Raw genomic sequence first — 14,578 nt, forward strand, 5'->3', positions numbered from 1 at the left:
TGTATTCTAATTACTTTGGATATTATTGTATTTCTTTTCAACAAATAGAAAAAATACAAAAACACTACATTGAATGTTTCAAATTGAAATAATAATACAGATTAGGCTATGATGATAAAGCATGAAAATTATTTAGCCGAAATTTCAAATACTGTAAGTTCTGTAAAAAGGTAAAACATATTAATATAATCCTTATTCACAATAATATTATCATATTCCTTTATTCACAATAAAGAATTACAATATCTAGTACAATAAATAAAGCATGCACAGTAATGAACTGATAACTTTTCATTGATGATAAATGAATATGAATATGTCTGTTTTACAGACACAATTTATGTGTATATTGTAATCTTAACTCCGGCTGAAATGAGTATATTCACATCTTAAATTCAGCTACAGCTATGAGTAGATTCTTATATCAAAATTTAGGTGAAATGTGTAGATTCTTTCCTCGAATTCATCTGAAATGTCAGCTTAAATTTAGCCTTGCTTCTTGAGATGCTTTTTTAGGTAGATTAGCTGAGCCTGGCTTTCTAGTTTGGCTAGTTCTTTTACGGTAGGAGCCATTTGAGCCACGTGATTCTCATATCCAGTTCCTGTCAAAAATCAAATTTTATGAACAAACTTAATTATAACAAGATCAATCTTCTTATTTTTCCAGATTATTACATTGAAATGGACAGTTTATCATACAACAGTGATTAATTTATTATCATTTTAAACAAGAATGAACATTTAATATTACATTACATATACCGGTATCAGCTATCTTCTTTAGAAGGCAATGACATGGCAGAGAATTGGCAACGATGTTCCCCAATCAATCTCCACTGCCATTAGAACGTGGACATCAATATAGAATCCTTAAATCTCGGTATAGTAGAGTTAAAACAATATTCTATAGTAAGATCCCTGTTAAAAATCAGCTGATAGTTGCAGTGATAGTAGTTTTAATTTTTCTGCTCAAAATTTTTCAAGTTTATTTCAATATTATTAAAACTTTCGGATTGTTTAGTGTTATTTCCGGCTCTTATCAACCCTTCGAAATTCAAAATTCATCAGTCATATCTCGAATACGTATTCTCTGAGTGTTAAACTTTAATGAAAACATAAATTTTAAACTTAACCTCACTTTGGACTATTTATGTGCCAAAATCAAGGAATTGAAGAAGTTTTGGGCAATTGCCTGTTTCTCTTTCCAAATATCGTGTTTGTGACTGTTCTAATAAATAAATAAATAATGGCAGTATTTAATCAACATTGGTAATGCTATCCTTGTCTATCATGCGACAAAGCAGATGACGCTACCCTTTTCTAGCTCCGTAACATTGCCTGATCGTTCTCTAACAATGTAGAAATACAAAATTAACACAATCTAAACTCAATTATGAAAATGTATTATTTATGAAAAATATATTTATTGACGGATAAAAATATGGTTCATTATTTTAAACAAGAATGAACAGTTAAAATTACATCAGACACTGATATCAGCGATACTGATATAGAAGGCAATAAAAGGAGAGCATCGGCAAAGATGTTCTCCTATCTTTCTTCACTACCATTACAAGGTGGACTTCACTGAAATTATAACGTCTACCTCACTACGGTGTCATAAAACATTGTTTGGTCTCAAACATTGTATTGTTTCTCTACTGAATATGTAGTTGTAATAGTTTGAAACAAGTAGGCTGAATGTTTGTTGAATTCAATATGTCGAAATCTCAATAATCTACATTAGTTGCAGGATAAGATTTGAATTAATTGGGAGTTACTTTCCCGAAAACGTTTGAAAATATAGATTTCATATCAAGTTAAACTTTACCAAAATAATTAAATTGTATGGTATAAGATATTGAGGTATTTCTCCATAATTGAAATAATAATACGTTGATGTTGTCAATACCAATATATTTGTTCAAAAATTAATTCACATTACAGAACCAGGTTTTATGGTAACACCTACCACATCTTCAGTTAGTTAGGTTCGATTTTTAAGTTAGTTCAGCTGAAGATGTGTTAGGTGTTACCATGAAACCTGATTCTGTAATGTTAATTAATTTTGAACAAATATATTGGTATTGACAACATCAACGTCTTATTCTTTCAATTCACCAAAATAGTTTTTAATACGGGCCTATAATTTCAGAATTTAATTATTTTTATAGTATTGATAAAATAATACTGTATAATGATGCGAATAATAATCCGAAGTATACCATAGAGAGAAATTAGCATAATGCTAACTCTATTCTTTGATAATACTCACCAAGATTCTGTCTCTTTTGTCCATAAGTGACTTTACCATCGAACTCATCGACAGGGACATCCAACTCAGGAGTCACCTGCTGGATTGTCACGTTCAGGTGCTCTTCAATGTCAGCCAAATACTGCAACATACGTAAGAAAACTATCATGAATTTAAAATGAAAATCACTCACATCACTAGGGAATTTATTAATTAGTCATTTATTCAATCATGTTCAATTATTATACTTATATTAGAAGATACAACATGCTTATAGCCAAAAACAGTGCCTTTTTTAATCCAATATCTCTATCAAAGACCGTTTTTGGTCTTTTACGTTGTTCTCCCGCTTTCGTCTCCAATACTCTTTCATCCTCGCACATTGAGCGATCCGTCTTTCTAACGACAAAGTTTCAATTCTGAGTTCGTCTGGGATAACATTAACTTCAAGCTGATTCCGTAGCCCTGCTCTGATCAGTAAATCTGCCTCTAATATATTCAATTTTTGCATATCCTTCTTAGACTCTATAAACCAGTTCAATTTGGATCTCCCACTTATTTCTTGAATATTTTATTTGTTTGTCTTCCGGGATCCATTCTAAACAAAAGAGCATAGAACGCCAATCTCCTCTTTCTGATCACTTCCGAAATCTTCTCAACATGTCTATAGATTTCCTCTTTGCAGAAAGTGAAATATAATAATATAATATTGTGATGTAACTTCATAAATCGGCGATACTTCAACAAATAATTGTCGATTATCCAAGAAGGATATAACATAATATCATTACCATCAACACACGACCCGGGAAAGTGAAAGAGGAATAGAAAGAGGAGTAGGAGGAGGAGACCGATGATGTTGAAAAGAACAAGTAAAAGAAAAAAGTTGTCACTTGTAATATCAGGAATCTACTCACCCTCGGCTCGTTGTACCAGACACAACATCCTCCGGCATCGGTCAACCTGGTGTTGGAGCAGTTGCGGCCTCGACTGGAGCACCACTCCCCATGGAACCACACCTTCTCGGGCACCCGCGACACCAGCGAGATGGCCAGACCCATGCGCTCCGCCCTCCCCACCCGACCAATGCGGTGCACGTAGTTCGACTTCTCATCAGGCAGAGTGATGTTGATCACTGCAAAACAGGAGACAATAAAATTCACACTCACTTCTCTCACATTTCAATACTACAGTGTGCTCATTATGTCGCACTAGACAACAGATCTTGTGATGACGTATTATGCTCTCTTCTGTTGCCTGTGATTCCTGTCAATCAATCAATAGTTTATTTTTCCTTCATACAATGCATACATGAATGTCTATAATTACATAAATACAATTGACAGTTAACAGAATAAGTTAAAAGTAAAATAGTATTATTATTAATAAAACAAAATAAATCTTATAGCACCCTTTATTCTTTAAAAAACTTTAAAATAGTTGAACAACTAGTTTCGGTGTACACCATCTTCAGGTTCTAAAATCTAGGTTCTAGAACCTGAAGATGGTGTAAACCGAAACTAGTTGTTCAACTATTTTAAAGTTTTTTAAAGAATAAAGGGTGCTATAAGATTTATTTTGTTTTATTAATTTGAAAGTAGCCCATGTCAATAAGTGTTTTATTATTATTAAATACGGAAAGTCCCTGAAAAGGTTAAAAACCTGAGCGCAGGGGCCGAGTGTTAGTAAAAAAATTTATTTATAAGATAAAAAACATTGGTAGATTCCTATTAACATCTAAATTTGAAAAAAAATTACAAAGGAGGAAAGTAAAAAAGTGAGAAAATACGAGATAACAAAATAAAAAAGCAGACATTCTTGAATGATTGTGAACTTATCCTAGTTACAATATTACAAGAAATCACTTATCCTAGGATGTGAAGAAGCAATCCATAAATCTATCTCTTTCAGAAGTCTTCCATTTAAATTATCTGTTACAAAAAGAGCAGGTATCACATTCATAAGCTTTTGAACAATATAATCAAACTGTCTTCTACAAATGGATAGAACTGCATTGTGTGGTTCAAAGGTAATGGTTGAGGGACAGAGATTGTAAGGCGATATACGGAGGTTGAAAAGTTCTCTATGTTTGACGATATTAAGGTACCTCCTTGAGAGACATTTATAAGTCCGGTGTCCCTGGAAACAATGTCTTTAGCACTTTCAATGGAGAAAATAATAGATGACATGGATAAATCTTCACAATATACTGTACTTTCTTAATGGCCCTTCTCATTAGTTTGAAAGTTGTAGGCTATTCATGAGCGAGATCTACTGTTCGCAATACTACTAGTTATTAATGAAAATAATTAAATTCTTTATATACAGCTGCTCAACCGTCAATACATTCAATTCAATAAAAATACTGTCACTTGGAAATCGTTTAGGTTTGCCCAAAATTGCCTTTAATAATTCTTTTTGGATTGTGAATATCTTATTGAAGTGATTCGAATAAGATGCACCCCAAATTTTTATATCATACTGGAGATGAGATTGAATGTAGGCAGAATAAATTAATTTTGAAACGGCTATGTTACCCAACCTGCTGATATAAAATTTGTTCATCCAGTCAATTGGCTGATGTACTGAGGTTGCTGTGAGAATCATACGGGTGTGATCACATTGAATGCGTATATATGCAAGTGCACGTCGGATCATGCATGAGCCGAAAAAAAAACTAGAAAGTGTCATTGTGATTTGAAAGTGTCATGTGAAACAAAAAAGTTTCTAGAATGTCGAAAATTTCATGTTTTCTGCTCGAAATGTCTTCGACATTGACGAACATAATCATTAATTAAAAATAACTATACTTCGGATAAAAATGATATAGACACCAATAGAAAGGAGACATTCTCTCCGTAAATTTGATATAGAATTATTACCCATGATTCTGAGAGAAGATATTCAAAAGATGAATATATCTTCGCGATGCTTCCAATTTCATCATAAAAGTTGAATTTTCTTTTAATCCTTCAACCCTGAAATTTTTTAGCACTACTACGATATCGGGGATGATATCCTACATCCAATTCTGACGTTGAATTGGAAATTTGAGAAAGTTGCAATTTTACACGATTTGGCAACCCTGTAATTTCTTCGGATGGAGGGCCAAGTCTCAACTTATTTTACACAGACTAGTTTGCTGGTTTGTTTTTTGGAGCGTCTACAAGCGGAGCGTCACAGTGAGAGTGCCTGTCTGGTCTACTCTTGTACTCTTCTACTCTACTCTTCTAGGCCCTTGACGCTTGACGCTCAGACGCTTCCAGTGTGTATCATGAACGCTCTGATCACGCTACGCCACGACCCGCTCTAGAACACCACGCCACGTTCTGCCTTCAGTGTGTTTATACCCTTAGAGCTCACACCTTGCTTATAATTTCAGGCCGGTTACACACTCTTGCCAAGTACGTACAAATGACGACGAGCGCGAAAGTGTGGATGTCTACAATGCCAGCGTTCGCCATCACTTGTCTACGCAAGTTACACAGTGTTGGCCATTTGGCAAGCGACTCGGCAAGAGTGTGGATCCGGCATTAGATGGTCAATTACGTCCCGTCAATGTTGGCCTTTGGCAAGCGACTCGGCAAGAGTGAGGTTCCGGCATTAGATGGTCAATTACGACCCGTCACTGTTGGCCTTTGGCAAGCGACTCGGCAAGAGTGAGGTTCCGGCATTAGATGGTCAATTACGACCAGTGACTGTTGGCCTTTGGCAAGCGACTCGGCAAGAGTGAGGTTCCGGCATTAGATGGTCAATTACGTCCCGTCAATGTTGGCCTTTGGCAAGCGACTCGGCAAGAGTGTGGATCCGGCATTAGATGGTCAATTACGACCCGACGACTTGAAACAATCAATATATTTTGATTCAATAGAAAGTTCGAACTTACTGAAAGGCAATCCAGTGATATCGATACCCCTGGCAGCAACATCGGTGCAGATGAGGAACTTCACTTCACTTCTTTTGAATCTCTCCAGATTGGATTTACGTTCATGAGGTTTGCGATCCCCGTGCAGGCAGACACACGAGTAGGGGTTGTTACGGTTTTGAGGCCCGCCACCTACCACAAAAAAAGAGAAAATCGATTAATTGTTGGTTAAAACGAACTATAACACTTCAAAAATTAGATGGTAGAATATACATAAATAAGCGCCACTCGCCCGTACTAATTCAATAATTAACTTTAGTTTCCAACAATTGATTCAATTCAATTCAATTCTTTATTGCCAGAATTCAACAATGCAAGAAATCAAGGTTAATAAATCAACACTTATTACAAGAAAATAAAATAAAATTAACTACCGAGAGCTAAAAACTAAAATTTTTTTCAGGTACCACCAGCAAAAAGAAAAGTCTTTGACCGCTGGTGGGAGTCGCAAAAAGTCAGATCTAAAATAAAAACTAAAAACAAAATACAATTTACAATACAGAATCGAGTTGATGACAAGAAAAAAATAATTCACTGCAAAAAACAAAAGAGTGATAACGGATTTTGAGAGAGAGAGAAAAAAAAGATTTTTCAATAGGAAAAACTAAAATAAAACAGAGATAGAAAAATATGACTACCATTCAGGTCTCAGGAATTACAAAAAATAAAATAGAAATTGCTTTATAAAAATATATATAAATATAGGCTATTATTACCACCATTCAGGTCCCACGGAAAAGAAATACTTTTCCTTAATCCAATCCTCTATTCTCTTCAAATCTACTCTTTGATGAATATCAAATGGAATTATATTAATAAATCTAGAGCCAATATACATCAACGGTCTTCTTAACATGCTCAACTTAGAATCTTGAACAACATACTTCAGCGAACTGTCTGGTCTCAAGTTGTAAAATGTTTTATCAATCCTAGAGAATTTATCATTATTTTTGACTATATACTTGAAGAGTCTCTTGAAATAGAGTTGCCTTATTGTCAAAACTTTGAAATCAAAAAATAGAGATTCACTTGGATACAGCCTAGGTTTATTTAATATTGTTTTTATTATGCACTTTTGAATTATTATTTAAAATGTTGTCCATTTTATACATATAATATTGGAGTTGTCAGTATGAGTTTTGTTTTTGATTTGTAGCCGAAACCAGAGAGAAAAATTAGCATGAAAAGATATCATAGGGCGTTGATAGTTCATAGTTCACTGTTAACTCAAGCCGATAGTCCTAGCATTTCTTTTTCGTCAGGCTATTTAACGCTGGTCTTCACTCATAGCGACACTCATATCAGATATGTGACGCTGGTAGTCTCTCATACTGTGCCGTTCTTACACCCTCACCCGGCCAAAAACAGTAATAATAGACAGTAGTCGACAGTAATCGGCTTGAGTTAACAAAAATCGGCTTGAATTTTGGAACATAAAACATTGGAACGACATACCAAGGCATATCTTCTTATGCTATCTTTTCTCTCTAGTATCACCATAAATGATACAGTATCACTACACATGATACAGTAACACCATAAATTATACAGTATCACCACAAAATGATACAGTACCACCACAAAATGATATAGTATCACTACACATGATACAGGATTACCAAAAAATGATACAGTATTACCACAAAAAGATACAGTATCATCACACATGTCATGTTACAGAATGAAGACGATGAATTTGATACAAAACTTCCAAACCTTGAATTGATTCTACAAACCATACGATATCTTCTTATGCTATCGTTTCTCTATGCCTATGGTATCGCCCTGATTGACACAGTATCAACACAATATGTTACAGTATCATCTCAACTTGATACACAACACCACCAAAATTTGATACAAAACTTCCAAACCCTGAATGAATTCAACAAACCATGGGATATCTTCTTATGCTACCAGCGTCATATAGCTTCACTATCGGCTTGAATCATCAGTGAAATTTGTAACATATACCAAGGGATACCTTCTTATGCTATCTTTTCTCTATGCCGAAACGTACCTAATTGATTGAAATAGCGCTCCAGATTGTCACAATCCAACTTGGTGCGACAGAAGATGATTGCTTTGTCCATTTTGTGTTTGTTGATTGCATGTACTGCATACTCGCCTTTCATCATTTTCACTGCCTCTGACAGCATTTCTAAAAAAAAGAATGCAATAAAACAATATATGAATTGATTTAACAACATAACAATAATAATATTGGAAATTCATGTATTATTGGGTGATATTATAGTGGCTAATTGCTAGAGTGGGCATTACTATCCCACCTTCATCACGTCATATAATAAAAAGTATTATAATGAATTTCAAATTTCATTTCAACTGAACTCAAACGCTGAAGCAATGGAATACTGCCATCGTCATTGCCAATCAACATAAATTGCTCGGGACTTGCTGGTTACTGAGGGTTGCCACTAATGACAGGACAAGGGTGTCGAACATGTGTTATTGGACATGTCTTCAAACGAAAAAACATTCACGGGAAAGGCTTCCAACGAAAAACAGCTGTTTGACAGCAGCTTCTAACATAAAATGAACAACCAATAACGCTGCGTTCACACCAAAGTTATCAACAAAATGTTAATAAATCAATCCTTATGAATTCTATTAGAATGAACATAACTTATCATACACACGATGAACGTGTGTGTTTGTCAAATTCAGTTCAATCTAATAGAATCCATAAGGATTGATTTATTAACATTTTGTTGATAACTTTGGTGTGAACGCAGCTTTATTGGTTGTTCATTTTATGTTAGAAGCTGCTGTCAAACAGCTGTTTTTCGTTCGAAGCCTTTCCCGTGAATGTTTTTACTTTCCTTGTCCTATTACCATAGGTAAGGAAAGTATTGCTTTCCGAAAAAAATTAAGGTACCCCAATTTCTAAATTTCTATACGTTTCAAGGTCCCCTGAGTCCAAAAAACTGTTTTTTGAGTATTGGTCTGTGTGTGTGTGTGTGTGTGTGTGTGTGTGTGTGTGTGTGTGTGTGTTGTGTGTGTGTGTGTGTATGAGTGTATGTGCGTCTGTGTACACGATATCTCATCTCCCAATTAACGGAATGACTTGAAATTTGGAACTTAAGTTCCTTTTACTATAAGGATCCGACACGAACAATTTCGATCAAATGCAATTCAAGATGGCGGCTAAAATGGCGAAAATGTTGTCAAAAACAGGGTTTTTCGTGATTTTCTCGGAAACGGCTCCAACGATTTTGATCAAATTCATACCTAAAATAGTCATCGATAAGCTCTATCAACTGCCACAAGTCCCATATCTGTAAAAATTTCAGAAGCTCCGCCCCATCAATGCAGATAGATTCCCAATTATCAGGCTTCAGATACAATTTAAACAAAAAAATCAAGTGGAGTAGATTGAGCATGAAAATCTCTACAATTAATGTTCAGTAACATTTTCACCTAAAATTGAAAATAAGCTTTAAATTGCAAATTAATGTTGATTCTATTAAATCATTCACTATGAAGAGATAGCAGACCTAATGTGTGTCTCCAGCGTTATTGACCTGTCACCAGCTGGCTCAAATATTTGAATAGTAGACTTGAGATGCGCGGGAACACTAGCGTCAGGTGATCAATTTTCATAACGGCAAGGAAAGTTGTGTGAGTGCGCCACACCAGATTTTTATGTTAGAAGCTGCTGTCAAACAGCTGTTTTTCGTTGGAAGCCTTTCCCGTGAATGTTTTTCCGATTGAAGACATGTCCAATAACACATATTCGACACACTTGTCCTGTCATTAGTGGCAACCCTCAGTAACCAGCCTGTACATTAAATACTATATGGGAACAGCCTATTACCGCATCTACATGTTGGCCGAATGAAGGCCAATGTCGACCAGCGCCTGTGTGTGGATGGGTGGTTTGCCAACGCTGGCCTTCATTGGGCACTGGTCACATTGCAGGCTGGGCAAAAATGTAGATGCGGCATAATAGGAATAATTTTCGATAGGATGGTACAGTACGCGTCCCGTAGCTAGCCTCCGTGACTTTGAAACGGCATATAGGCAAGGTATGGTTCGCGGGGTGATATTCACGGCTCTGAAAACTCATCAGGCTTCAGAGACCCTAGATGGAGGAAGCTCCCTAAACACAGAGATTCTTCATGAATGAGAGAGTTGCATCGTATCGCCAACAATGGAAAAAGCATGTTGAACGAAAGTCAGCTGATAGGCTTCCACAGAAAATTTTCAAGTATAAGCCGGTAGGCAAAGCTACAGGACCCGGACTGTAAGCTGTGTTTTGCTAATCAGACGTATATCCAAAAAGCTCCTTGTGTATCTTTTCGTATGCATCATGTTGCTTTTGAGAAGATACAAGAGATCATCTGTTGCTTATGGAATGATACATTAAAGCTCCTTGTGTGTCTTTTCGGATGCAACACGTAGCTTTTTAGAAGATACAAAAGAGCATCTGTTGCTTATGGAATCATACATTAAAGCTCCTTGTGTATCTTTTCGATGCAACACGTTGATTTTGAGAAGATACAAAAGAGCATCTGTTGCTTATGGAATGATACATTAAAGCTCCTTGAGTATCTTTTCGTATGCATCACGTTGCTTTCGATAAGATATAAAAGAGCATCTGTTGTTTATGGAATGATACATTGAAGCTCCTTGTGTATCTTTTCGTATGCATCACGTTGCTTTTGAGAAGATACAAAAGATCATCTGTTGCTTATGGAATGATACATTAAAGCTCCTTGTGTATCTTTTCGGATACATCACGTTGCTTTTGAGAAGATACAAAAGATCATCTGTTGCTTATGGAATGATACATTAAAGCTCCTTGTGTATCTTTTCGGATACAACACGTTGCTTTTATTTATTTATTCATGGACAGAATCACAAATCATATAAATATAATTAGGAAGGAACAACAGGCTTGGCCCAAATCTATCCCATTCCCAAATTTTGATAAATTTATAAAATGTCCAAAAAATAGGTTGTGTTTCTACTGTAAAACGTTCAAGTTTAATTTTCGTCCAAAAATATATATATATAAGCTAAACTAAATTAAATAACTAAATTAAAACATCAAACTATATTTAAATATAACACTTGATTATCACTTCATATTATATTTTGAGATTATAGAAAAGAGCATCTGTTGCTTATGGAAAGATACATTTTCATAAAGTTTGATGCTTTTTAACGTGTAGTATTGTAGTCTAGAGGCCCTCCGCCGATAGGCAAAGCTACAGGACCTGGACTGTAGATGCGGCATAATAGGAATAATTGTCGATAGGATGGTAACTGAAATGCAGAAGGACGACGACCGAGAGGAAGACAACTACGGAAATGGTGGAGTCAAGTGAAGGCCGATATGGAGAGGATTGGTGCAACCGAGGAGGACGCGGAGAATCGAGAGAGGGGAGGGGCTTTGTTGGTGCAGCTAAATATCTACTTAGATAATGGCCCATAAGAATAAAACCATAGCAAATGCTCATGAGCAAGAGCATGGAGCATAAGGTTTTGCTCATGATCAAAAGGTAGAAGCAAAAGCATTTGCTCATTTTTATATGAATAAGCTTTACCTTATACTCTTACCTTATGCTCCTGAACTCTGGAGCAAATGCTCACGTATTTTAAAGATTTTTCATCAGCTGATTCGCTTTTGTAGCCTTACTTTGTTTTTATAGCTCACGGAAGCGCTAAATATGCAAGTAGGGGGCACCACTTGTGTTTGCGTCGTCTGCTCTGTTTTCTATTAATGAATAGCTTTAGGTTAGTTCAGTTTAGAATTTTGAAATAATAGCGTGAAAAAATGTGATCTCTATAATAATCTTCAGCATATTCTTATAATATCAATAGCCTTCTTATAATCGTCTACACTCTCATCTTCTTAAATGCCTATTTCCTATTTTGTGATGGCTATCTTTATATCAGGTAGTTATCTTTTGTATTTATTCTTTTGTAGGAATAATGGTGATATATATCATTGTTGAATCTAAAAAGAGTTTTATAGTTCTCAACTATTGGTTGTGATCGTATCTGGTATAGTTTCCTCTTCCTCATACGAATTAGTTGAGCCATTGTACTATGAGCAAAAGGCGATAAGCTGCTCAAGACTAGACTTACCTTTTTTGAAGCAAATGCTCTAGTTTATTCATAACATTTTGAGTATAAGCTTTTACTTTTGAGCAAATGCTCAAACTATTTTTTTGATGAGCATCATGAGCAAAAGGTTTTGCTCACGTTTATTCATAGAAAATGAAGCAAATGCTCCATATTTTAGAAGTATAAACAAATGCTCAACTTTATTCATATGGCCCAATATGTATGGCCATGGCAGTAAGTAAGTAAGGATGTTAACTGACCAGCTGAATTAGCGCTAGGACTGCAATTATCCCTGGCATGGACGCCATCGGTCTGTACGTGTTTGCGGTAGTTCTTCCAAGCCTGGTCCGCCTGTGGATCGACAGGCACCACCACATGATGTACTGTCTCCGGAACAGCGTCCTCACCCTTCAGGTCCACCCATGTCGGGAAGTGCATCAGGGTGTTGGCCAGTTTCTTCACCTGAAATTGCAAAATTTAGGTAACATTCTGTGCACTAAATAACTATAACTAGTAGAATTAAAACAGCTTCCGTCTTGGAGGGATATGTGGAGCACAGAGATGGATGGAGATGGAAAACCAGTTCAGCCAATTAGAGTGATGAGAAGAGTCATAGCGCGCAGAATCTTTCCAACAGATGTGACCTTGGGTACCGGTATCTGCCGATGCAGCCGGTTGATCATCTCAGTGTATAACCAACCAGTTTTCGATTTAATTCTTGTACCAATCATCGATATAAAATAAGAGGATAGACCTTCTCTTGACATTGCCATGGGCAACCACGTACCGGATAGTATTGCTTGGGTTGACACTCAGTGTAGTGCAGTGGCGGCTGGTGTAAATATAGTTTGGAGGTTGCAGATACCAATCCTAAGTTTCATAGTAAATAAGAACACAATAAATAGAGATTATTAAATTGTCATTACATAGAACTTGAATTATATCATTTTTTTCCAAGAAAATTCCAAGTCACTGTAAGAGATAACAATAAGTGAAATGAATAAGTTTCAAGATTCAAACAATACAATAGAAATAAAAAGCCCAAAACTGTTTTACATAGGTTCAGTCTTAATATTATTACCCTGAAAATACATAGCACAATTAATTCTTTTCAACTGCCACTTGTACTTACGCGCTCACGCAAACCCTTACAGCTTGTGTGGAATTCTCAAGATTTGGAGGTCTTACAAACTTCTCAAGTTCAATTACATCCAATAAATTTTCAATATCTTTCGTTTATTACTTACATATCCTCGTTTATTACACACACGTTTATTTCGTTTATTAGCCTACTTCATCACTTACAATCCTCAAACCAAAACAAACAAAACTTTTCAACGTGGTCTGTCGTCTGTAGTGTGATACTATCGACTATCGATACGAAGACAGTCTTCATAAATCGATATTGTAGGTATCGAATTGTTAGTTTCTATACAATGACTGGTTGTAGGAACGCTGCAACCATGCGATCCTCAAAAAGCCTTCCGTTGTCATAGCAACCAACTGGTTTGCCAGTACTTTAGGCCGGAAACCGGCCCCAAGTCTTCATGTGTGGGTGGTCCATGAGGGGGCAGCATTGCAGGTGTTCCTAGTCCTGGACTTCTCCACACATGCAGTTTACGTCCATATTTTCCCCACTATACTGTATGATTTTTTCTATTCCATTTCAATTCGAAATCAAATTGAAGATTTGAGCAAAAGAGTGCCAACTTAAGCTGCTTAGAAATCCAAACTAGGGCCCAGTTGCACAAAAGCCTGTTAAATTTTTATCATGATTAAATGCCACGAAAACCAATCAGAGGAGTCTTCTCTAATTGGTTTTAGTGACATTTAATGCCCGTTAAAATTTAACAGGAGTAGATCCTATTTACCGATTTTGCGAGACTTTTTTGCGACTTTTCCCCCCTCCCCCCTCCCCCCGCACCCATCCTACCTTCCCCGCACCTCCCCCGCTCCTGCGGCACCTCCCCCGCCCCCTTAGAAGAACCTCTCTCTCTCTCTCTCTCTCACACATCTCTCTCTCTCTCTCTTGTCATGCTCTAGTTAGAAGAAGAAGAAGAAGAAGAAGAAGAGGAAGAAGAAGGAGAAGAAGAAGAGGAAGAAGAAGGAGAGGAAGATGATACTCTCTCTCTCTTGTCATGCTCTAGTTAGAAGGAGAGGAAGATGATACTCTCTCTCTCTCTCGAAGAAGAAGAAGAAGAAGAAGAAGGAAGAAGAAGAAGAGAAGAAGAAGAAGAGAAGAAGAAGGAGAGGAAGATGATACTCTCTCTCTCTCGAAGAAGAAGAAGAAGAAGAAGAAGAAG

General features: G+C 36.3%; 1 protein-coding gene across 1 annotated transcript in view; it reads right to left on the minus strand.

The window, feature by feature from the left end:
* Positions 1-195: 195 nt before the first annotated feature.
* Positions 196-14,578, minus strand: part of LOC111044228 (ATP-dependent RNA helicase Ddx1) — a 27,264-nt gene continuing 12,881 nt past the window's right edge. Inside the window, exons 9-14 of the mRNA XM_039438726.1 lie at positions 12,536-12,737; positions 8,200-8,340; positions 6,141-6,311; positions 3,172-3,389; positions 2,276-2,396; positions 196-602 (exon numbers count right to left, since the gene is read on the minus strand). Coding sequence (XP_039294660.1) covers positions 487-602; positions 2,276-2,396; positions 3,172-3,389; positions 6,141-6,311; positions 8,200-8,340; positions 12,536-12,737 — 969 coding nt within the window. The 3' untranslated portion in view covers positions 196-486. The remainder of the gene's footprint in view (positions 603-2,275; positions 2,397-3,171; positions 3,390-6,140; positions 6,312-8,199; positions 8,341-12,535; positions 12,738-14,578) is intronic.

The sequence above is a fragment of the Nilaparvata lugens genome, chromosome 12 (assembly GCF_014356525.2).
Source record: "Nilaparvata lugens isolate BPH chromosome 12, ASM1435652v1, whole genome shotgun sequence".
NCBI lineage: Eukaryota > Metazoa > Arthropoda > Insecta > Hemiptera > Delphacidae > Nilaparvata > Nilaparvata lugens.